Below are 26,285 nucleotides of genomic sequence, written 5' to 3' on the forward strand. Positions count from 1 at the left end.
TTCTTATTTGGTTAAACAAGAAGCTTTATGCATGAAAAAAAAAATGTATCATTTCAGATGAGTCAGTAATCAGTCTATGCAGTTTGATCTTTACAAAATTGCCAATTGAAAATTGTGTAAATTATTACAAGAACTTAAGATTTCGCTAAGAACTAAATTTCACATTGCTTTCTTTCAATCCATTATGTTATGCATTGGTATAATTTGGGTCATGGCCTACTGTATTATATCTGGAATCATAACAAAATGTGTTATTAGGAGGTAGGGCTATAGCTAACTATACATGTATGTACACAAATTTGGTAGATATATACTGCAGCAATTTAACACACTTAATAATTGTACCAGTACATGTTATTTCTTGTTAATAAAGGCTGTTTTTTGTGCAAATTTCCCACACTGAGAAGGTAGTTGCAGTACTGTCATGTAGATTCTAAGTACATGTATTTGTATAATTATTTTTCTTGTTTGAGGAATGTATTTTCATTAAACCTTTAATAATTGCAGTTGCATCTGTTGATAAATGAAGGGAAGATTTCCATTGGTCAGAACATAATCATGTGATCAGATCCAATTGCATTTATTTCTATATAAGCTGTAAGGAGAACTACTTTATACTAACTTCTGTAAATAGAGTGATGTGCAAAGTAACTAACATAAACACTGAACTGGAAAGCATAGGCACTGCATGCCTTTAAAACGAAATAGAAATGGTGGGTTTACATTTTATTTAGAAAATTGAATCAATTGATTTGACAGAATCTAATAACATATCTTTGTTGTTTTTCTGAATATAAATAATTCTTTATTTGAAAAGCTGGGAAACTCAAAATCTGCCGAAACATTGGGGCTACAGCACTTTCATTATAGGTCGTTACAAATGAATTTAAAACTATAGGTATGTGGATATAGGGATTGGGAGGAGGAGGGTTCAAAGAAAACATTATAAGAATTGGATTCACAGTCCTACATTGTAAAACACCGTTCTTGATGGTTATGATATGGGGTTGGTGGGAGATCGCTACACCCCCTCCCATCATAACTGTCAGTGTTGATGTCTTGTACTATTTGACTATTAGACCCCCATCACTATAACCATTAACCGATAGTCTTAATTTCATTTGTATTATTAGAAGCCCCTGTAGGTAACCTAAACTGTTAATCAACACAAAAATAGATTTAAAGATGCGAAAATTGGTTACTCACATGTGTGGACAATAATGATTCACAAGTCATAGTGAACTCATGATAGCATCAGATCCAAGAATCATTCACATGTCAAACAAAACAACACATCCTTTGCTTTATTATTGAACTTCTACTCAGAAAACATATGCCAATTTAGATAAAAGATTAAGACCATGCTGTGGAATGCTCAAAATCTTAGATCATCTACCATTGGTAGAATGTTTTGTTTAATATTGACGTAGCTATTATGTTGCAGATGGAGAATTCCCTGTTCTATAAATAGCTACATAGTAGATGCCTCAACAAAAGTTCATATACTTAAACAGGCTCTAAAACTAATAGGAAAAATGTTTTAAAAAACCCCAAAATAACAATAAAAAAATTAAATAAAATTAAGTGAAATAGAAATATTGATTGAAACTGTTAGTAAGATTATCCATGGTCCTTTTCACAGACAGTATGTCCTTTTTGCAAAAAAGAAGTCCTTTTTGCACTTTATGCTCTTTAGAAAACTTATAGCTGCCTCTAATCTTGTCACCTAGGTAAGTAGGCTTGGTTTCTATACCTAATGAGAAATTTGACTTCTGTTATTTTCTATTGGATTTTTATTAATCATTATATAGGTTCATTTTTAGCTGCACGCTTTTGCCAGTGATGTTTATTTTTCATTTGAATAGAGGACAAAATTACAAGAAACTGTGTTGATGTCTGACTCTACAATTAAGAATTCCCTGGGATTATGAATAACAAGAAATAGGTATCAGTATCTGCGATCCTGTTTTCTTTTTCTTTCTAAATGAACCCACTAGGGATGAATTTGCACACACCATCGCCATCTAAAAATCTAGTTGATCTTACCAATCCCACATGTTGAAGTTTGCTGTGAAGATATTCTGTTCAACAGCATATTATATGTCTACCGCTTATGTTTCAAATGAATTGCACCAATGCAGTCTTCTGTCAATAAAAGAATACATTTATTTCTTATGTTAATGATGAAATACAGGCACAGTATGGTTGACAAAATGTGTTCTGTGAATGAACTTCCTGGCCCCTTCAACAAATCCATTCTATAATAGTACAGTGCACGTGGAACCTCATAACAATATCAGATGGGTGATATAAGTTGAGCTTGGTAGTGGGTTTCCAGTCATCTTGTATGATATTGGTGGGCTTGTGAGAGGGTTTCTAATTGTCTTATATGATAGTTCTAGGATAAATTGAAGAAAATATAAAACATATCAGGCTTTTCTGTTTATTGTGAATTTTTTCAAGACTTAAGCAAATAATAAAAGATTTTTTTTCAGAGGTACAATTGCTCCAAAATGGGTAGTTCAAGCAGCACAAAGAAAGAAAACTCTCCAAATTCAAACAACAGTGCAGGTGGGTCTGGGTCATCAGAGAGTGATAAAAACAATAGTGGAAAAATTGGGGATAAGAAGGATGTAGCTGAAGATTCATTAAAAGCAGCTGACTCTTCCAAGTCTCCAAAGAAAATTTATACAAAAGGTATGACTGAAGATCCATTATCCCAGAAGAATGCTCCAAAGGATGCAACTAAAGATCCATCCAAGGGAGCTAATTCCTCCATGCCTTCCCAGAAAAATACACAAGGAACTGCGTCAGTTCAAAGTACATCAAAAGACATTTCAGAAAGTCAAAGATCAGCATTGAAACCTATAGTGGAACCAGGGAGGACAGCTGGATCTATTAATGTGAAAGAGTCAATTGTTCAGCCATCCATGGCTCCAGCAGCTACTGGAACAATTAATGTAAAAGAGCCAGTTGTTCAGCCATCCATGGCTCCAGCAGCTACTGGATCTATTAATGCGAAAGAGTCAGTTGTTCAGCCATCCATGGCTCCAGCAGCTACTGGATCTATTAATGCGAAAGAGTCAGTTGTTCAGCCATCCATGGCTCCAGCAGCTACTGGATCTATTAATGTGAAAGAGTCAATTGTTCAGCCATCCATTGCTCCTTCAGCTGCTGACAAGGATGAAAAGAATGAGGATAAGATATTGGAAGCACCAGCGGTGAAGGAGGATGACCATTTGATTCCTGATGATCCAGAGGATCAGATGAAGTTTGATATGGCCCTGGATTCAGCATGTCTTCTTTTGAAGCCAGATCATGTCATGAAGAAAATAACAAGAAATGTCACCAAACTAAGCTTACAGAGAGCTCTGCCCGTCAATTTTGATCTCACCCAGTTGCTTAATCAATTTGGTAACCTGAAGGTATAGGATATTAATGTAATAAAAATGTAATCTATGTATGTTTACTTTATATGCGAAGGTATTGAGTGATTCTTAGACCTTGTGCCAATATTTAGCCTGTTTTCTTACTTTCTATATGCAGGGATTTGATTGGATAGGGTTTTTCAGTTATTATATAAAAACATTACAAAATTTCTCATTTTTGCCAGTAATCTTTAAGTGGTAATTTAATGTTAGCACTGTTCAGGTATACTGCTTACAGAATGGGGCTTCAGTTACCTAAACTTGTATTGTTTGAATTCTAAAATTTCATTTGATTGAACAGTTTTCCTCAAAACATTTTTAATATAGAAATACAGACTTGATTCTGTTAATGCTTATAGGATGATACCATTCAGAAAACATAATGCAAGTTCACACTACAATTATTTTTTGTGAGACATACATCCCAATGCTTCCCTGTTTTGATCTCCATCCTGAAATTTGAGCATCTTGGTTGGATCCATGACGGTATGAACTGCCCCAGGGTTCAGTTGGGTATATGCATTTGTTTATAAAGGGGTTCAATCCAGGGGTTGGGTTGATCGTTATGATGAACCCAGGGGACAGTGTTAGTTGCATGTGTAATTCTTCTTTCAAGCTATTACTCATGAGTTAAGTTCATAGTATGGGAGGTGATTGTCAGAATGAACCCTCAGATCAGTTGTATGTGTAATTTCCCCATTGATATCAAGTAAGTGTGTATATGGTAATAGGATTGGGATTTTAGTAGTATTAGAATTATTAGGGTCCATTCTATTGAAAATTTAGGGGGCTGTTGCTTTGTCCATATGAAAACCTAGGGGAAGAGTTTCAATATCAGCTAGAGTTATCAAAGAAGGTAATGGGAAATGGTATTGCTTGAAAATATATTGTAATTTTGCATTCAGTTGATTTTATGGCACAATTAAAAAAAATAAGTATGAATTCCACAATCACATGTCCTTGAATAGGCCTCAAGCTATGACACAGGAGCTAAGTACCTTAGAGTAGGGATTGACCCAAGGACTGTAATAATTTGCATGTATAAATGTGTATATTAATGTTCGTTCATTGTGCAGATGGCTATAAAGTAGGGATCTTATTAGCTTCTTTGGTACAGGGACTAAGTTATTAGAGGGTAGGGAAAGACTATGGGATATCACCAAAGGGTCCTAATCTGATATATGATGACACATGGATAATTGATCACATATACCAATTTTTTGTTAAATTGAAGTACTATCAGCCCGAGCCATCCTAGCCCCACCCCAGGGGCTTGATCAAAATTTCAAAGTTTTACTTTCTTCTCTAGCCTTTCAGTACCAGTTTTCACTCAGTATGATGAAAAGAATGTAATCGTCCATTAAATGAAAATCGAACAAAATTCACAATTTATTTTATTTCCAGTGCTAATTACAACCCAATAAACATGGAAGTTCAATAATTCTAAAGTCATTTTTCAGCCCTTTCACAACCAAAATCAAGCAGTGGGTTAGACTGTGAGACATGAAGCATTAGAAGTGCAAAATCATTTTCTCTTCCTGATTGTGGTGAAGCCTGTTTATAAAGGATAGTATTTTATCATTTATGAATAGATGTCCATTTTGATTGAAATGAAATATGTATACAAGCTTAAAAAAGAAAATGTACAAGTGTCCCTGATTCAGACATATATGTTAAGACAGATTTCACTACATTTTAAACAACAGCAACCAAATATGGGTCACTTTCATGAGACAAAATGAATGTCTTGGAGTCTGTTCTACAATGTTTGATTGCAGGATCCAAGCTGATATCTTAAAAATCATGCTGAATATTAAAATGAATAAGTGAAAATAGCACATCATATTTTCATGCATACTCTTACTTCTTTATTAAATGTCTTCCTAATTTTTTTAGAAAGTACTCCTGTTTTTTTTGCAAATGGAGTAGAGAATGTGCCCCCTATATTTCCATTGAAAATCTAAAATTGAGTTATTTATACCTTTTGGCTAACATTAAAGCATCAGAAATTACTGCATTTTTTGTTGAAAATTATACTTTGGTACAAGCATATAAATGTTCTTGGATTCATGCAAAATGTATGTATGTATGTATTGTATGTATGTATGTACGTATGTATGCATGTATGTATTTTATGTATGTATGTATGTTTGTTATGTATGTATACATGCATTATGTATGCCTGCCTGCCTGAATTCCTGCATACATGCATGCATGTAAGTATATATGTATGTATGTATGTATGTATGTATGTATGTATGCATGCATGTCTTTGTATTTCCATCTTTTTACACATACCATATATGGTAGTGTATAAATTTACAGAATAAATTCATGTATATTTAATTATTTTATGTTCATACAGAACATTATTCAGTGATTCTTTAATTTCAAGGAATTGGATCTGTCACGTAATGATATGGGACCACAGGCATTTAGAGCTGTATGTCTAGCCATGTGCAGCAATGCAGCTATTGCCAGCCTGAACTTAGCAAGGAACAAATCTGATACAGACACCGCAGTAAGTATTTATCCAGATAATCAGTGTAACACATATTATAGAAGAGGCATAGCTTACTGTATTTAAGGATGTTACAATGTTATTGGTAATTTTATTGTTATATATTGGGTTGTACAGAAGACTTTTTAAACAGTCTCTCCCAAACAAACCACTAAACAGAATTTGGCCAAATTTTCAGTAAGCATCCTGGCCTATAAGCCTTTAATTTTTTATATACAAATGATGCCAGTCTGCTATCAAATATGAGCATTGTTACAAAATTGAACTGAGTTTAAATGACATCTTTTCACAAAATGCTCAGCAGATTTTTACCAAGTTTGACAAAATTATTCTGATTTATATTGCCTTCAAATTTATACCAGTTCACCCTTGGATATGGCCACCATTACCCAAAATATAAATTGCTTGAAATGTCATCTTTGCAAAGCTCTCCACAAAAATTTGACCAGAGTTGACAGAAAGCATTTTGTCAGGATGGGCTTGTGAGATTGTACAAATAATGCAAATCTGTCATTAAATATGGCTTCTTCAACAGAAGATGGAAAACATGTAATAACTTCTTTTTACAAAGTCTATTTTTGTAAATAATGTGATGGACAAGTATGGAACCCAACATATACATTATAGTGAGAGTATATGTAGTGTGATGGGCAGTTGTGGAACCCAACTTCTGTATTATAATGAGAGTAATAATGAGAGTATTATATTGAGGATATGCTTGTGTATTATAAAGGGGTACACATAGTATGATGGACACTTTTTAACCCCACATTTTGTGTTATAGTGATGGTAAACATAATGTGATGGGGACTTGTGGAACCCAACATGTGTATTATAAAGAGGGTACACATAGTATGATGGTCACTTTTACACCCCAACTTTTGTGTTATAGTGATGGTATGCATAATGTGATATGGACTTGTGGAACCCAACTTGTGTATTGTAAAGAGGGTACATATAGTATGCTGGGCACTTTTGGACACCAACTTTTGTGTTATAATGATGGTATACATAATGTGATGGGCTCTTATGTAACCCAACTTGTATATTAAAATGTAGTAGCCAACAAAAATAAGCTAATCAGTTATTGAAGTATTGTGTATGATCTCTTCCTTAAAACATAAGATTGGACCTTCAATTACTTTCTAATAACCATGGCATTAACACAGTGGCTGAAGAGTGGTAAAATTCAACTTACATTCAGTTTGGATAATGCCATCAATCCACATGTGAACCAAACATGTGACCAGCTGCCCTCTTGCTCAATGCATTGAACGTGCATTGTCAACATTTGATGTGTTTAGAACCCATCAAAGTGCAAGGATTAAAACTAAATTGAAAAATAATGGAATCACTCTTTTCTTTGAGCCTGTCTTTATGTATGAACCAACTTCAACAAATAGACTTTATTTAAAATCTCATCAAATGAGCCAGTTCAATCTGAATTGATAAAGAAAGATCAGACCTAATAACCCATGACTTTGAGAATGTTGGATTTGTGTTTAATTCAACAGGTTCAGGATTAGTTACCTGTAAGACAACATTTCTTTTGACAATAGTTTCATTTGTACAGTTGTATGAAGAAATGATTTGAATAAATATTAAATCTAATTTTTACTTAATAGTATCATTTACTATTCTTTCTTTCATTTACAGTAGTAGTAGTGTTTGAATACCTTACGCTTTTTCTCATTTCTCTCTGTCGTTACTTATCTCACAACATATGAATATAAGGCAATGAGCTAAATTACAGCTACTGGATACCCTAGATATAGATATTCACTGAAACAATAAAAAAATGCTTTATTATTAATTCATACAAGCTTTAAATTAAAAAAATGTGTCAAATCTAATTTTTTTTTTTACCAGAATGCAAAAATGAGATTGATTTGTGAAATAGCTAGTTAATTGATCTCTAGAAACAAAGCACAGTAAAAATAGGAAGAGGAGGGGTTTCTGTATCATATGTTGGGGCATCAAATTCAAGATACAAGGCAACAACGAAATCCAATGAAATTGGTATCCTCGAAAAATTAGTGATACTACAGTAGAACATCGATTTTAAAAGTTAATTTTTAATAGCCTTCATATAATGTTATAATGTTGTCTATAAATCCAACTGTTATTTTTATTGTATCTGCACTTTAGTTTTGCACCATCCACACTTACCAACTATTTTGCATGACTTGAATTTGGAGTAAGGAAGAAGCCTATTTATTTTGATGTCAAATGGTCATGGGTCGACATAAGTGTGACTGGAACAATAAAAATGGTTTCCACACAACAGCATTGTATTTAGTTCTACATTACAAACCTGAATCAAACTTTGTGGATGGCTTGCACTAGGGTCAAGAAAAAAGTATATTAATTTTTGGTCAAGGTCACTAGGCTGAAAATTTAAATATGATTTCTGCACAAAACTTAAGGTTTCAGCATTTATCCACTTTAAAATTGTGAATGGTTAACTCTTTGGATAAGGAAGAAATTTAATAATAATGAGGTCAAAAGATTAACAGTCATGGTTACTGTGGAAGAAAAAAAGAAAATGGTTTTCATTAACTTTAGTTTTAGACCACATACCTTAACCTAAGTTTGCGGAGGGCCTGCACTCAAGATAATGGATTTGCCCAATGATTTCGGGATCAAAATGTCAAAGGCCAGGTTTGCACCTAGGGCAACAATAAAGTTACACAGGTCATGTAGGCATTCAACACTGATTATTTGAGTAATTTTTAAATGGGTGTCATTTTATAGAATTCATTTATACGTACCTTTAAGTGGCAAGTATTCACTTCATTTGGATTCTTATGCACTCCAATGGAAGGTCATTATTTAGATGATCCGAGAAGAGCATATGGTAAAATCAGCGTTAATGTACGTATATATTTTTGGACAAAATGAACCTAAAGGTGTGATCCAGTATAATCCAGATTGAATGTTGTGTGCTGTGATGTCACAATGAACGCTACGTGTATTGATATACAAATTCGTACTACCCTATAGTGTGATGATTCAACTACAAGTGCCCTTTTCTTGACCCAAGTTTAGTACATGGCCACCATTGTAAAAGACCGTAGAGATTGATAATTTTCATTGGGAAGTTTCTTGATGACAATTAAGGTGCAGATCATTAAAAAATCAGGATTGAATAGACTTCGGTTAAAGAAAAGTAGTGTTTAAAAGAAGATTTTAAAAGAACAATGTATATTTAATTGAAAATGAGGAAATGTGCAGATATGACTTGTGTGACTTGTAATATAAGACAGATATTTAGATTTTGTGGTTAAAATGTCAGAGCTCAAGACCATTCTAAGTTTAATAAGAAATTAATGGTTTCTGCACAATAAAGATTTATTCAATCATCAATGATCTATGGAAGCTCCTGTACTCTTCCAGTGCCTACAAAGAGGACTATTAAACATATAGCAGGTGTATAATGTATCTGATAGTGCTATTGATTGAAGCGAGTTTATCATGCAGTATGATAATAATGCAGTAGAGAAATGTTAATTATTGAGACTCTGTATGAAATTAGATTTATATCAGCATAAAGTAATAAAAATACAAGTAAACTTTCCTTAATCTCAGCAAAGTTGGAACAAAGTGTTGGCTGTAATTAGCATTAGATAGACTTTTGTGGAATCAGAATATGTATGTGGCCAGTTTACAGAAGGTGCCAAGTTTAAAGAAGTTAAATTGCAAAAAGAATAAATTGCTGGTGCTTTAGTATATATCTAAGACTGTAAAGTTCGGGATGTAAGTATTTGACTTTTGACTGTCTTAAAGAAAAAAAATCATCTTTTTGTGTACATGTTTTCTGTGCTTTCATCAGTCCATCCATACATTTACTTGTCATGTAACCTGAACACATTTTGATTGAGAGATAATATTTGGTCTGATCTTTTAGGAGGATGAGTAGATGACATCAAAGGTTTTGGATTCAGTGGATACCCAGAGGAAGACAGGGTGGGGTCAAAGGTCAAATTTTCATCATTAATGTGAATTCTTCTTGTTAACTGAACTTTTCATTAAAAAATCATGCACCTTTAAATAATTTAGAGTAGACGATTTTTTAGTTTTTTATAACATTTTTAATGGGCAACTAACCTTTTACTTTTTGGGGATTTATTTTCTGTAGGAAAGTATTGGGATGATGCTGCAAAGGAACAAAACACTTATCTTTTTGGATGTGTCCAGTAATTATCTGGGTAAAGATTTCTTCTCCCGTAATGTTGGACCAGCATTGAAAGTCAACAATACTTTAAGGACATTAAGGTTTGCTGCCACTCTCAGTGATTAAGTCTCTGTCTTTCTCCCTGTTTCTGTCTCTCAGGCCTTACAATAGTAATTTTAGCTTGTAGTCAATTCTTTTTTACCATGATCTTTCAAAAGGAAATTTGTAATGTGACATTAGGTGTGCATTATTAAGTACAGTGTTACCCAGCTATAGCATGCTCTGTTATAACATGAATTCGGATCTAACATGGTTATGGCTCCCAAAACTTCAAATACATATATTTGTCTCATACACGAAAAAAGAAAAAAAAAACATGTATAAATTTTATTCTAGGATCGCACAGGGCTTTGCCAATGTTGCAAACTTCGATTTTTTCATTATTGGCAGCAAATTATACCATCTGGCGATTTTTTTTTTATTGGCAACATTGTTGGCTGTTTAAATTTGCATTTACAAGCATTGGTTTGGAGTGGAGAAATTCAGATGGTCCCATGAATGGAAGCTACAAACTGGATATAAAATGCACTGAAATTTATCCATTGTTCCATAAACAAATTCCTTGTTCATATTGACAAACCATGTAAACAGTGAAGTGTTATATCATAATCAGCTGATCTTGAAATCAAGCATGAGTACTATATATTGTGAGATATATGCTTTTTTGTTGTTGACATTTCTGGTAACGGAGATCAACTGGACGAGGCATTATCACATAATCTATCTTTCGTCTGATTTTTGGCCGCTCACTAGTAATTAATATATTCATACAAACTGAAATTTGTATGTGGATGGTAAGTAAAATTCCTCTTCTTTTCACTCAGAATTAAATCCTTCAGAACACTCACATTTTCTGTAATAATCCCTGTCATCAGACCAGAACACCTGCATCTCTTTCATCTGTTGACCCTTTGTTAAATTTTTGACGCGTATGTGGAAGGCAGCATCACGCTGCTGCCACAAATGTAAAAAAACCCAAAGCATCTTACTTATTGGCTTTAATCAATAGGCAAGGAGGAACAGTAACTAGAATAGACCAAACGACGGGCAATGCCTTTTTAAAAATGTACCTAGATAAAATAGTTTGCTGAAAATTTCAAAGGAAACATTATCTTTGAAGCACTGATTGTTATGAAAACGTACTCAGCAAATGGAGAAAAAAAAAATCAGTCTCAATCATGAAATACAATTATTTGATGTTGCTGCCACAATAAGAAATGGGCACTTGTTTAGTTCTCCAAAGCTATCCTTTAGCAGTGACTTCAATAATGCATGCACCCTTCATCAAAGAAAGCCGACTAAAATCTTCAATAAAAACAAAGAACTTTTCTTCAAAGGAAGTCAGTACCAAATTTAAATAAAATTAATGGAATCTGATGGATTTTTGCATTTTTCAACATGACTGGGACACGTTAACTGTGCCATCAAAGTTTCCTTTTTGCTGAAAAAAAGTTTATGCTTACGAACGCTACCAACGGTGGCTTAAAAACGCAAACTAACTTTTACCGACTTGGGACATACTGAAAAGTAAACGTGCTTCATCATTCATTATGTGATTGTGCTATGTTTTTTCCACTGAATTCAGAGCAGTATGACCTGTGACAAAATTACTGAATATTTTAAATCTGTGTGTGCATATTTTGTTGGTGGAGTCACTTGTATTGTGGATTCAATGTATATGATGAGATCCACACTCGCCAACCACTTCAAACAGGTGTGACAGCTATGGCTTTAATTAGAAACCAGATCCCTGCTTAATATAAATAAACAATACATCAGAGAGTCTGTTTGGATTAATAAAATTCATTGGCATTGTGCAACAGGACAAACCGTTATCCCCGAGGCATTATATACCAAGGTTAAAACATAGCATTGTTCTACAGGTAGTAAACCTCTTTGTAGACGATAACTATTGATTGTGGGTGCTAAATGATCGGTACATTGCGTGCTCTTTTAACGAAATCCAGATGGATACCTTTGATTTCCGAACACACAAGAAATCCCACAATTTATATTATGAACAATTATCACCTAGACACCTTGAAATCTTCGTACACACACACACACACACACAAAGACGGTTTTAACGCATTACTCTTGACATGTGGTAAAGCTGCTTTACACGCATGCGTGGGTAATTCAAATCTGTAGTCAAAAGCCGATGAATAAACGTGGTCTGTTCTAACAAGGACTTATACTTTAAAAAAAGGTAAGTGTTCTAAAGGATTTAACGCGGCTGATCACAGTGATCATTAAAAGTTGGATTATACCTACCATCTGTGTACAAAGGTCATTCTAAATAAATTTATTAATTAATAGCGTGCGGTCAGATCATTCGCAGCTACATCGGTGCGGACGCATCAGACCGAGTAGTGCATTGCACGGTTAGCCTCTATCGCCATATAAAATATTAAAGAAATGGGGATAACAATTAGTTGGTCTATGGTTGTACATGTCATTCATGTGCTAACGGGTACCCGGGTACCCGTTAAATTTCGCAACGGGTACCCGGGTTGGTTTTTCGTGATTTTTGACAGCCCTAATCTTAATGTTGTCCCTGCAAATACATGATATATATAATTTTACTACCACTTGACAAAATGGTATCCATGACCATACACACCTTGTAATGGGAAGCATGTTATTATGAAGACCCTATAGTGAGGGAGTCCATGACCATGCTCACCATATTATGGGAAGTTTGTTATTATGAAGGCCTTATAGTGAGGGAGTCCATGACCATGCTCACCTTATTATGGGAAGTGTGTTATTATGGAGGGACTTATAGTGAGGGGTCCATAACCATAATTACCTTACATCATTAACCATATTATTATGAAGGGCCTCATAATAAGAGAGTGTTTATGTCACTTTCTTATGGCGGTTGCATTTCATTATTAATGTTAAAATCTGTTTATTTATCTTGGTGTTAAATTTCTAAAAGCCACAATTTATCACATATTAACCTTTATTAACATCATAATGATTAGTCAAACAGTCCCTATACATACTGGGGCCCCGAGTGGCTGAGTGGTCTAAAGCGCTTACCGTTACAGGTCATTGCCATCTCACCTCTGTCTGCATGGGTTCAAGAAATGTGAGATGTAGGTATTTGAGAAAGCTTGCAGGTAGCTTCTTGTGGGTCGGTAGTTCTTTCCGGGGGTTTTCTGGGTTCTTCCTCCACCATTGCTACTGGTAGCCATGTATAGCCTATCTTGTGCTGAAAAATAGTGTTAAACCCTACAACAACAACAACCTATCCATACCATATCACTTAGCATTGTCACAGTGAAAGATTATAGAGGCATGTTGTCGCAGAATTGAAACCAAGTGGGTTTTTGGACTAAATGAACAAGACAAACACAATGTGGGAAAGATGGAAAATTTATAAATGAATTAATAATGATAAATATATGATGTAAAAATACAATGATTCTCTCACGCTCTCAACATTCACATGTCAAAAATAATAAAAATGTATTAAATCAAAATGAAGTACAGATCCAAGAACCCTCATGGACAGCACATACACTTCAAACAGTATTTTACACAATAAGAGATTCACATAATTTCGAACAAAAATTCTATTAAGATTCAAAATAATCTTAACACAACTAAGATTCACAATAATCTTACCACAACTAAGATTCACAATAATGTTACCACAACTAAGATTCACAATAATCTTACCACAACTAAGATTCACAATAATCTTAACCACAACAAAGGTTCACAATAATCTTACGAATATAAACAAACAAAAAAAATGCAATGGAACAACAATTGATCCAATCGTATGCTGCTAGACCCCTTGTACAGTCGCACGATTCCTTGGGTTGGTCCACACTCTTATCGACCGCTCACACCCTTTATGAATCCACTACAAGTACAGTCATATGTTACACGTACAGACAGCATTCAGCACTTTTTCAATTTCGCTACGTCTACGTCTGTGGCACAGACATACGTACATACATACATACGTATCGACAGCACATAGCATTAATTGTTCTGGAAACTCCAGATGGCTCTAAGCAACTTTAGATGACTTCGGACAGCTTCAGACCACTCTAGTCATATTCACAGTCACATTGACAATCACATTTCATAGACACAATCACAGCTACAAACACGGTCAGCTACAATAACAGTCAGCCACCATAACAGTCAGCTACAAACACAGTCAGCTATGAACACAAGTCAGAATCAGCTTCAAACACAGTCAGCTACGAACACAAGTCAGAATCAGCTACAATAAAACCAAATTGGACATAATAATAGTTTCTGTATAATCTCTAGATATATGATAATACTTTAAATCTGTGTTGTAATAAACACATTATTACGCGATAAGACATTACAAACTGAATAAGCTTCGCATATCAAATAAAAATGTAAATTTAACACTTACCCCTATGGCTGGAGAACAATGGAGAGTGTATACTCCTTGACATGATCCAAAAACGACCAGTGTGGTTTTTAGAAATTGGTCTTACTTAAATCCATAGGAGAGTGAGTACAAGTCAGGGTAGAATACCCATGCATATCATGTTAGTCATGATACCTGTCACAAGTAATCTCTGTGGCTAAGTACATGTTAATACAGTCACTTACCTGGAAAAACACATTCATCCTAGATAACGTTGTATGCATGTACAACGAGAAATAGTCGAATTGTTTAAAGACAAAACCAAGTTATTTCTTTGCCTAATTCTGTGACACATGTAAAGTTCCTAATATATTGCAAATAATATTCCTAATGATTTGATGTGTAATTTATGATACCTGTTGAGTAATACAATATTCCACTTGCTGCAGGCATTACAGATAATATCTGCATTAGTCATTTACTCAACTTGCCAAGATCAAAAGACTATTGGCTGATCTGAGTGCCATGTGATGAATAGGAATTCAGAAAAAGCCATAATTATGTAGCTTTCATGGTCAACCATGAACCAAAACTTTGCCCTCCATTACAGACAAATTTAAATATTGAATGACCCCTGATCCAAGTGAAAAGAGATGTATCTCCCATCTCTTCTCCAAGATGAACTTTTTTCTTAACAGATAGCATTAATGCACTAGCAAATAGATGAAGCTATCAAACGAAACTTGTTAAACTGGCTCAAAAGGCAACTTTCTGCTGTGATAGGATAGCTACTTTTCCCACTGCCCCGTTGTCTAATTGCTTTGACCCTGGACTTTAACAATACAAACTACATCACTTTGGAACAGGATGATATTGATACCTTTATCAAAACAATGCTGTCTCCATGAAGTAAGCATTTTGTTTGCATAAACTGTGCAGACACAGCAGATACATGATAGTGATTGCTTAAGGTAGGTAGAAACCATTGTTTTGTAAGGAGATATCTTACCTCATGCATAAATGTATTTGGATTTGGTTTTAACCCTCTCTCCCAAAAATTAATAATTTGTTTTCACAATTTTATTAACATTCCATTAATCCTTCAAACCGTATTCTAGAAAAGACGGCTTCTACGCAACTACGACATAAGAGTACACTTGTCCTAGACTTGCATGCACTTTCCTAACAGTATTATGTTCTATTTATAGCAGCTGTCCTATTTCCAAGAAACATGTTGGTTTCTACTTAAACTTTTGACCTTGGTTTCTGTTTTTCTGGTATAGCAGCTGTATGGGTTAGTTAGGAGAGAACAGACTGGATTTCTATTTTTTAATCTTTTCTTGCAGATTCTTTGTTCTAATTCATATCTGGGTACAGAACCAGTCTGTAGATATTTGGTGCTAACAGTCAAGTCAGATTTATTCTAGTTGATGAGTGTGTTAGAGCAAAAATGTTTTTCAAATAATTTCACCGATGGATTAGAACAAGACAAATAACCAGTTCAAAGATGAATACATACAATCGTCAATCGAATGTATACTATGCATGAATTATTTATCTTCTCATCTCACACAAATTTTAAATCGGTCATCAGAAACAATTCCTGTTATTTATTTACTACTTAGTTTTTATTATTTCATTTAATAAAATATAATATACAGTTTTTAGATTAAATTTACTGATGAACTTAAAATCCAACTGGTCAGATGGACTTTCTACTCAAGTTTTCCCCTTGTCCACTGTGAAATTAGCTAGCATTGGACCAGTGGCTGCTGGTAGTTTTGCATTTTGCTTCTCTTGTTTTTTACACAATTTGTATCATAATTATTACAATTGTTGAAGCATTTTTCTAAAACAAGTGAATATCAGATATATTTCATTGAGTGGTGAATAAGCCACGTTTGAAAATACTAAAGGTTTTCACCCACAAGATAAAATATATCCATTATTCACTTTCAGCAAGCAAAATTTCTTTTTATTTTATGCTCAAACTTACTGGCTAGCAAGATGTATTGTATAACATATAGAAGTAGCATATTTCTTATTGGATCCTGCATGATATATGTGGTTTACTATTTATATTCTACTGTGTTTTGTGATTATTCACACAGAAAATATAAAGTTACATAATTCTCCATCCCAATTTAAAAGTAAAGAGCACAATAAGAAAAAATATAAAGTTTGCTACTTGGATTTGGACTGAAGTTGACATTAATAGGAGGCAGCCATCAATACCACTCAGCCACACAAGCATATAAAAATAACTTTTTACAGCTATTTTGTTATAGATGCAGCATTGAAATTTTTTATTGTAATTCACTGCAGTGAATTATCACAATTAATTGTACTTGAAAAATCAAGTTATTCACGGCCTAGCATAAATAATATTTAATAAGAGATTTAGCAACCACATAATTTTATATCTAGTGTATTCCATTGTTAATAGCATTGCAATACACTTAGGTAAAATGTTATTTCATATTGATTTTGTCATATGTAATCATGTCATTTCAGTTGGCACAGTAGTTGCTGATTTTACTAAAGCAGGCATCCTTAATTAATTTTTTCCAGAGCAGAGGGTATTGGTTCTACTGATGTGCGTTTACTTCTGGAAGGTTTGAAGGAGAATAAGACACTGTGTGAGCTCGACTTAAGTAATAATGAGGTCACAGACAAGACAGGCTTTGGGCAGGGGATCAGCGAATGGTTGAAGGTGAGCTTTGACAAGACTTTTCTTTGACAGAAAATCTCATTATATTTAAACAGTTAGTTTACAATTATTTATAGGATGGCAGTTTTAGTAGATCTTATGGCCTTTGCAAGCCACAAATATCCAATGTAAAATTATCCATGTGTGAAGAAAATATGAACCGTATTCAGTCAGAAATATAGCCACAAAGTTAGCTAACCAAGAAAATGTTTTTTTTGGAGAGCATAACAATGTATTGTATATGATAAGATGAAAATTTGATACCCATGACTGAGGAAAATAATAGGATCCACTGCACATTGGTTACAATTTATTGCTACAGTTGTTTCCTTTCTTGGTGTGTCACTTTCTTTATATCTTTATATCATTCAGGCATAAATATTAATGATACATGAATATTACAGTTAATGATAATAATATAATAATATCCCTTGTTCTGAAACATGGGGATAATACATTTTATAAATCCTGCCTTATGTTCTAACCTCAAATTTAACAAAATAGCCTGTGTTATGAAGCCAGACTCATTATTAGAGTGATACACCAAAATGCAAGTGCATTTCATTGGTTACATTTTCAGAAGATATACCCAAATTCACAGTCCTTACATCAGTTTTTTTATCCTTGACCAGTCATGAACTGATGAAATGCCCTTGCTCAGAACTGTTCTACGGTATTTGTGATTCTGTCTCTTCAACAATGTTTGATTTTCAGTCCTTTTTTATTTGTTTGTGAATAAATACATTATGTATGCATATTCTGCTGAATATATTGTGTATTTAATTATTTATTTAACTTTGGTTTAAAATTCCAATTTGCATTGATGAAATCCATTTCAATTTCATACTGCTTTAACCACTGGCATGTTTCAGGTATAATGAATGTGTAATTAGATATCAATATTAACCTGCTGTATTTTTTTATCATTTTAACAAATAAAACATAAAAAATATATAATAAACTTAGCCAGTATTGGAAGAATCTTTTGTATATGATCTCCAGGTATGAAGTGGGATGTCATTCAAATTGCTTATGCAGACTTGCTGATATTTTAGATGGAAGTTTTAGTAGTGATTTGCCATGAAATTTTTCATGTTCACTTTCTAAATAATTGAAATTAGTTTGTGAACTGCCTGAATACCAGCTTGTTTCTGTCATATAAATCCAATTCAATACTGAATCTTTTGTTTGATAAATCGAAGTCAGTTGGAACGATTTTTTGCTAAATATATGATGATCATGAAGGGCAGAAGATCCCTTAAAGATTGTTCATGTTTATTTATTTTCTTATACTGTATATTGTTTAAAATGCTAAATGGTTTGGTCACTAAGTAATATGTAACTGTTAATATTATCTTTGTTGGGAAAATTGGGATTTTTTCAGTGGATCTTATAACTGTACTATTTTTATGTAGAAATTACTTATTTTATTTGCACATTTGTGGATATGTTATGATTGGTCGTGCGTGTTCTTGTGTCTCTCTGTTTGTCTGTTACTCATTTCACATAGCAATCTGAATTCCCATCTACAAGTAAATGATAATGAAAGTCTGATTATGGTTGCAGCTCCCAGGCTATGGGGTGTTGGAGTCAAAGGTTATATATTCATAGGTAATACAGACTCTTTCTTGTTACCAATCTTCACCAATTAAGGGCAGGTTATCACATATTTTGGTATAATGTGTTATGAGGATTAGGAGATAACTCAGATTCTGGATGTAGCCTCTTAGATTATGAAGGTATGAGGTCAAAGGGTACATTTTCATATGAGGTCAAAGGTTACATTTTCATAGGTAATATAGGCTTTTTCTTGTAAATGAATGTTCCAATGTGTGTTTACAAACACTCTTTAATCTGTAATTTACATAAAATTAATACAGATTAAAATTTTAACAAAATATGTTGGTACTGAAAAATGAGTCTATCAGTTTTACATTTAGATTTAAGGCAGTAACTTTCACTTTACTTTTAGATTTTTGCAGTCATCTCACATTTAAATATATTGCCTTTAATTGTGAAGAAAACAGCTGTGCATTCACTGTTTTTAAATGGGTGTCAGTTTTTTGGATTTTGCAATTTTTACAAACTACAAAACTTAAGTAAGAAATGTAGTGAACAATAAACTGGAACAATGTGACTTTTTTCTGAGAAAAAAATCTTCATTACTGATGAGAATATAGTTTCTTCAAATTCCCAAACCTGAAACCCATGAAAGAATTAACAGTATTAAATTAATCTGGATGAGTTCTCTATTTGCAGAAGCCAGACTGTGTTGTAACATCACTAGCTCTCAGTCGATGCAGAATTACAGAGGCGGGTCTCCATGCAATAGAGGAGGGGCTGTCTCAGAACAAGTCACTCTTGCAGCTGAACCTAACTGGAAATGAGGTGCTAGTTGTAATACATCTTGAACTGTAGAGTATTCAAGATATTAACACAGTGATGAATGCAAACAGCATATCAGTTGCTGACCTTAGGAGTGACTGAATAAAGAATGCTGTGAACGGTTCTAACATCTGTGTTATACTATCATCATTTGCATCATTTTTCTTCTTAGCTCTGATCTTCCCTCTCAACATCATTTTAAAACTTTCGTCCAGAAACAAAAGCATTGTACATTGATTGTCAGTATAGTATACAGTACATTCTGTCATGAGAGACCACTCCTTGTGCCAACAAAAAACTGTCTCTCAATACATCTGGTATCTCATAATAGGTTTTTGTAATGGACTAGTTTTCAAGGACAAAATAAAACACTGTTTAGGAAGATAAATACCCACATTCACTGTACATAAGGTAATTTTTAAAATCATATTTCTTGTGAAAATGCTGCATGCATTCATCTTAAAATTATATTTTAAGATCACATGTACTTGGATATGAATTGCAAAGAAACTAAGGCTGTTTTGATTCATCCAGTCTGTAAGTAACTTCACTCCAATTAATTATATTAATTTTTTCCTCGTGTTAGAAAAATTTTCTTTTTCGTTTGATTTTCTGCCATTGAGATCAAGGTATTAATATTATCAGTGATTAGTTGTAATAACAACTGTAACAGTTTTTGCAGACATGGAATATATGTTCCAATGAATGAAATTAAAAGACAGTGAACTGTATAGCTAAAATGAAATAGCAGTCAGTTTTTATAATATATGCTTCTCAAAAACTACAAAAAGATCTTTTTTGCAAGCAGAGCAGTTTATTTAAGTGGTTATGTATTTTGATGTTGGATCCATTAAAAAATTTCAGTGCAAGCTAATAGGATAAATTGATATTCTTTTGTTTCTCAGACAACTGATCAATGTCATATATTAGAGAAAAACCCAGTGGTACATTTGCAGCAATGATGATAAAAATGTCTTCATTGTAAATTTTAAGGTTTGTTATTAAAGGTTTGTGCTATATGTTTTGCAAGTTAAACTTAGCAGAAATACACTACTAGGAATACTCAGAATGTTTTCTGAAAGGGTTGGGTGAATGGGTCAGATCAAGATTAGAAAGAAAAATAAAATTTTTCTACAACATGATGAGCATATCCTGTGTTTTATTGTATTTTCTAGTTTCTCAGTTTTAGAGAATTTTTTGTAAATTTTGCTTTTTAGTACCCCAATGTAGTGGCATCTAGTGCTTTGATTGTCTTTTTGTGTGTGCATATTTGTCTTTGGACAGCTTTGATTAAGAATTTTTCTGCACTTTTAGTTCAGTAAGTGTGTACACAGTTTGCTTCTTATTTGGAATATAATATCATCGCTTTCTGCCCCAGGGTGTATTCATTCAGTCAAGAATTATAATAGGCAGACATTTTGGTTAAAGTTTTTAAAAAATATATATTTCCACAACCCCTTCACCAATTCACTTTACATTTGTTGTTGTTGTTGTTGTAGGGTGTAACGCCATTTTTCAGCACAAGATAGGCTATACATGGCGGACAGTATTAATGGTGAGGAAGAACCTGGAAACCCCCCGGAAAGAACCATCGACCCATGAGAAGCTACTGGCAAGCTTTCTCACATAACCACATTAACTGAAACCGAGACTCGAACCGACGCAGAGGTGAGATGGCAGTGATTCATAACAGTGAGCGCTTTAGACCCCTCGGCCACTCGGGGCCCCACTTTACATTTGAAATATAACATCATCCCATGCATTGCTTGTCTTCATACCACTCATATCCCAGCACGGGGTCATGGGGTCAAGTGTTATGAGGATACCACTTTGTTAAGGTTTTGGGTTCAAGTTTTTCCAGCATTTATAATTCAGTAGCCTTTTACCAGATTCACTTCATATTTAGAACCTAAGTATCATCACATACTTCCCTTTTCCCAAGAACATTCATGCCCAGCTTTCAGCCCTTGGTTGGACAGTGGAGTCGAGAAATATAACAGAAGATATGTTTTGGGACTTGTATTACCATATCCAGTACATAACCATAATATAACATTACACACAGACCTTATTAATCTTGAAAGTTTTTATTCAATCTCAGATGTTTTCATTAACTTTTATGGCAAATGTGTAAAATTACATGACCCTGAGGTCTGCTTGTGTTGTCCCCAGATTTATTTCCCTTGATGGGTGAAGATGTAGGATAACTTTCGCTTATCATTTTTCTTCAAGTATTTAATGTTGCCTCTCTCTGTTCACTTGATAACTTTATCATCCCATGCTTTTTTTTCTATTTCACTGTCACCATGGGACCTACAATACAAACACTTTTTGATTTATAATAAATCAAAAGTAATTTTGTTATTATTATTGTTGTTCTTGTTATTATTATTATTATCATTATTATCATTATTATTTTAAAAATGAAGCCATTACATTTGTACCTGTTACCTTGTACCATTAATGCTCTAGGATTATATATTTAGATTGGGCCTTGAGTAAAAATTCTGTTACTTTTTGTCATAGTTTTTTTATATGCAATTTACTCCCTATTTAGAATAGATAACAATATCATATAGTTCCCATACTTCATGCCCTTAGGTCATGTCTCAGGGTGTGGCCATAGGGTTATGGCCTTTAATATATCAACTGGATATCTCAGGAATATGTGTTTCTTTAGATGCTATTTTATTTTCAGTCATATTCATTCTGGGTGTGTTATTTCCTTATGTCCATGGTTAAATTCTTTTCCCTCAAGTCAGAGAAGTTTTGGAAATTAGGTAGTTAAATAGAGAGAGTGACACAGATAATTGTTCTGTGTAAAATGGTTCTTAGCAGTGTTTTTAACCTTAATTTTTTTAAATTACCTTGTATTCAGTTTTATATAGGCAGGATTGTGCTGATGTGCCCATTAATAGTACGTAAAGTATTTGATGATTTTGCTGTCAATATTCACTAAAACTTCTGTTATGTTTTCAGTTTGAAAGTCTTTCACGTCTACTGTGCTTTGTTGTCACTGCAGTGAAACACGCCTCCCTACAGACCCTAATTCTAGATGAGGTGGTGGTCAAAAGTCAGGATGTTAACACTGGTAAAGTAATCCAGATTTCTGTAAATATAACCCTCAAAGACACACATGTGTAAAGAACAGAATTTTATTAAGAACAACATATTTGCAATCCATGATGGAAACAAGGCAGACTCTAGTAATGTCAATCAAGTTTGACATCGCTATAATCAAATGCAGTAATCTACATGGTTAAAGTGGGCAAATTATATATTTGGATGAAAGAATAAAGATGTTTACTAAGTTGCATAACTACTTCAGGATAGTGTGAAATGAAAGTGGGTCAGATAGGATCATGCTCAACACAAGATCCTTATTCAGTATAATTGGGCTGATCCAGATTTATCCCATACTAAATCATTGTTGAAATTTTGTCAAAGATACAGTCCGTTGGCCTAGTGGCCAAGTGGCTAGAGCATCTGTCTCAGATGCTGGAGGACACAGTTTGGAACCCCAGCTAAGTCATGCCAAAGACTTATAAAAATGATATTAACAGCTGCCTTGCTTGGCACTTCACATTAAGTGGTTAGTGTTAGGACTGGTCGGCGTGGTGTCAGGATAATGTGACTTGGTGGGACATGATGCTATTTGTCTGTGGCATAATGCCCCAGTGCTAGACATCACTATAAACTGCAACACTGCAGACATCTTTGTGATATGACTGACATTTTTTTAAAGTTATGATCACACACCACTCAAAGATATAGATTCACAACTGCATGACGTGAGCCCACTCTGAATGTTTACAGAAAGTATTCAGTTTGCTTAATGAAGAAAAGGAATTCCTCAAATATTGGAAAATCCTCAAGTTTTTTACAGAGAAACAGCAAGTATTTTCAGATGAAATCAAGATATAAGGACATTATTTCAGCCATTTGTGTCTTTTAAATGAGCATTGCAAAATTATCTTTTCAGATATAACAGTAAGAAAGATATATAAAATCTAAAACTGAGGAAGGTAAGAGTTAGCCTTTAATAACCAGAGAATAAAAACTGTGTGAGTTGTAATTTAGTTTGTCTTGTCTTGCACTAAATTTCCAATATAAAATTTCATTGATGCATCACTTGTTAATTTATCTGTCTTTTTGTCTATACAGAGGTTTCCCCATGTGAATCAATATCCAGTCTCAAGATTCTTAGTCTTGGAAGCTGCAACCTTTGTAACCAGTTTTTTACAAACATGGTTAAGTTTTGTAAATGGAAACTACTACATCTGATTGATTTAGATTTAACCAACAATGAAAGTCTAACACCAGTGTGCATTGAGAGCATCATCAACCTAACATCAGGTAAGGCATTAATTTCCAAGAGTATTTAGTTTATATTTTTTCCTTGTAAAGAACGCAAATAAAGTAAAATATTGCATCTTGATTTGTTCTCTCAGCCTGTCTCGTAAATCCAAATGTCCTATGGAACATGAATATGTTAGTCCAAAATCTCGTTAGCAAAAAACATATGATAACAAAAAGATTATATTGTTTGGCATGTTTCTATTTAGTTTTTAGTTAATTTGAGTTTTTTTTCTTCATATTTTATTCTTTTTTTTTACATACTCCATCTTGGTAAAACATTTTTTATGGAACCTTCTTAGCACCATTTAGTAGAAAGTACTTGACCTAGGCAAGTCAAATTGATTCACACATTTATGTGCATATACAGATGATCTAATTAGATTGTTGTGCCACTTTGTCACATTTTTTGACTCATTGGACTTGGATTTTTCTTCTTTTCTAGCTCTCCTGTAGGAGATCCTGTCATCTGTAGCCCCACTGTCTGCAAGCCCAATAAAAAAGGGGTTTCTGCTGTTTCTACAGTATCTATATATATATATATATATATATATATATATATATATATATATATATATATATACCACCAGCAAACAAGCCCTCATGTATACTAAATTAACTTTGAGATGTTTTTCACTTTCTTTTATCCAGATGGTACAACTCCAAGCTCTCTCAGAAGACTGACCTTCAGCATGAATGAGTCAGAGTTGCTTATTAATCAACTGTCCTCTGGAAAATGTCCTGCTTTGCAGTATCTGAATCTACGGCGATCTCACATGACTCCTGGAGCTGTGGGACATCTTTCTCAGCTTTTGATACAGGAAAACAGTTGTCTTACCAGTCTCATACTGGATGGACTGAAGATTGCAAACACTGCTGCTTTGTCTGTTCTCTTAGGTAATCACCTTTATAAATTTCTTTAGCTTTTACTTTTGTTGGGTTTGATGACCAGCCATTTTAAAATCAGTTACTTTTGAGCCTCAGGACAATGCATAGATCATGTTATTTTCAGATTTATTTGATTCTATTAGCTGTAGAAGTTGTACAAATTATAATCTCTTGATCTTTTATTTCCACACACATTTTAGTGACATTGGGTACCCTGTTTACTTGATAAAGCCTTTTAAAATTTAAAAGTTTTAAGCAATGAAGCCTGTTTATTTCTCCATCAAATACTTACACAATCACATTAACATTAGAAATTACTTCTGCTACCTCCTTTATCCAGCCATTCCATAGACTTGAAAAAGTATGTGTCTCTGTACTTGTAGAGACAAAGGGAAGTAACTCTTACATAGTACCTCCCTTACCCAACTAGATGGCACTTCGTTTACAGGATATCACCAGTTTTAACTTTTGCTGAAAGCTGTCGGCAGGATTTTTATCGTTTTCTGTTAGCCATTTTTTTTTTTGTGGTACAGTAAGTCAGACATCTATACTGTGCATTATACTTTTGTTTATTTTGGTGAAATTTCAAATATTTTGTGTGAATTTACCGCTTCATCTTGGCATCCGTCCGTCTACGAGAGACGATGGCATAGCTCCAAAGTACGCTTTTGCTTATCCTTCTTTTTAGCTCTCTTTTCAGCTTGCTTTATTCTTCTCTTTTCCTCTGCGTTTTGAACTCCCTGCCTGACAGCTAGACGCCAGCTGGAACGGTTGTTTGCACAGCTCTCCCAGTCGTTGACATTGATGTTTGCTGTCTTCATATCCTTCTTGCAAACATCTTTGTAGCGCAGATGTGGTCGTCCAGTTGGTCGTGCACCTTCTGCTAACTCCCCATATAACAGGTCCTTGGGAATGCGACCTGGGTCCATTCTCTTGACATGGCCAAGCCAGCGAAGGCGCCTCTCGCTGAGTATGGAGAACATGCTGTTCATGTTGGCGCGTTCTAGAACCTCTGTGTTGGGTACTTTGTCCTGCCACTGGATGTGCAGAATGCGCCGCAGACATCTCAGGTGGAAGCTGTTGAGTTTCCTCTCGTGTCCTGCATAGGTGGTCCATGTTGGTCAGAATCAATGGAGAGTGAGCTGGAGATGTTAGACCCGAGGTATGTGAAGTTCTCGACAACTTCCAAATTGTACCCATCGATGGAGACAGAGGGAGGGGAGTCTGTGTCCTGTGCCATGACATTCGTTTTCTTCAAACTGATGGTCAGTCCAAATTCCTTACATGCATGGGAGAGGCAGCATACCAGCTGCTGAAGTCCATCTTCCGTGTGTGATGTCAAGGCTGCATCGTTGGCAAAGAGCAATTCACGGATGAGTACCTCTGTGACTTTA

The 26,285-nt window shown here is 34.2% G+C and overlaps 1 protein-coding gene across 2 annotated transcripts in view; it reads left to right on the forward strand.

Moving 5' to 3' along the window:
• The window catches only part of LOC149794030 (uncharacterized), a 67,955-nt gene that overhangs the window by 6,441 nt on the left and 35,229 nt on the right, over positions 1-26,285 (forward strand). The window contains exons 2-10 of one of the 2 annotated variants that reach the window (XM_089967970.1): positions 1,866-1,945; positions 2,496-3,425; positions 5,824-5,949; positions 10,088-10,224; positions 17,124-17,265; positions 19,522-19,650; positions 22,627-22,738; positions 23,812-24,003; positions 24,655-24,900. In XM_089967970.1, the coding sequence (XP_089824096.1) occupies positions 2,514-3,425; positions 5,824-5,949; positions 10,088-10,224; positions 17,124-17,265; positions 19,522-19,650; positions 22,627-22,738; positions 23,812-24,003; positions 24,655-24,900 (1,996 nt within the window). In that variant the 5' untranslated portion in view covers positions 1,866-1,945; positions 2,496-2,513. The remainder of the gene's footprint in view (positions 1-1,865; positions 1,946-2,495; positions 3,426-5,823; positions 5,950-10,087; positions 10,225-17,123; positions 17,266-19,521; positions 19,651-22,626; positions 22,739-23,811; positions 24,004-24,654; positions 24,901-26,285) is intronic. The other variant, XM_089967969.1, reaches the window with a different exon arrangement.

Source organism: Sinohyriopsis cumingii, chromosome 8, assembly GCF_028554795.1.
Source record: "Sinohyriopsis cumingii isolate HCF-2022 chromosome 8, ASM2855479v2, whole genome shotgun sequence".
In the NCBI taxonomy this organism is placed as follows: Eukaryota; Metazoa; Mollusca; class Bivalvia; order Unionida; family Unionidae; genus Sinohyriopsis; species Sinohyriopsis cumingii.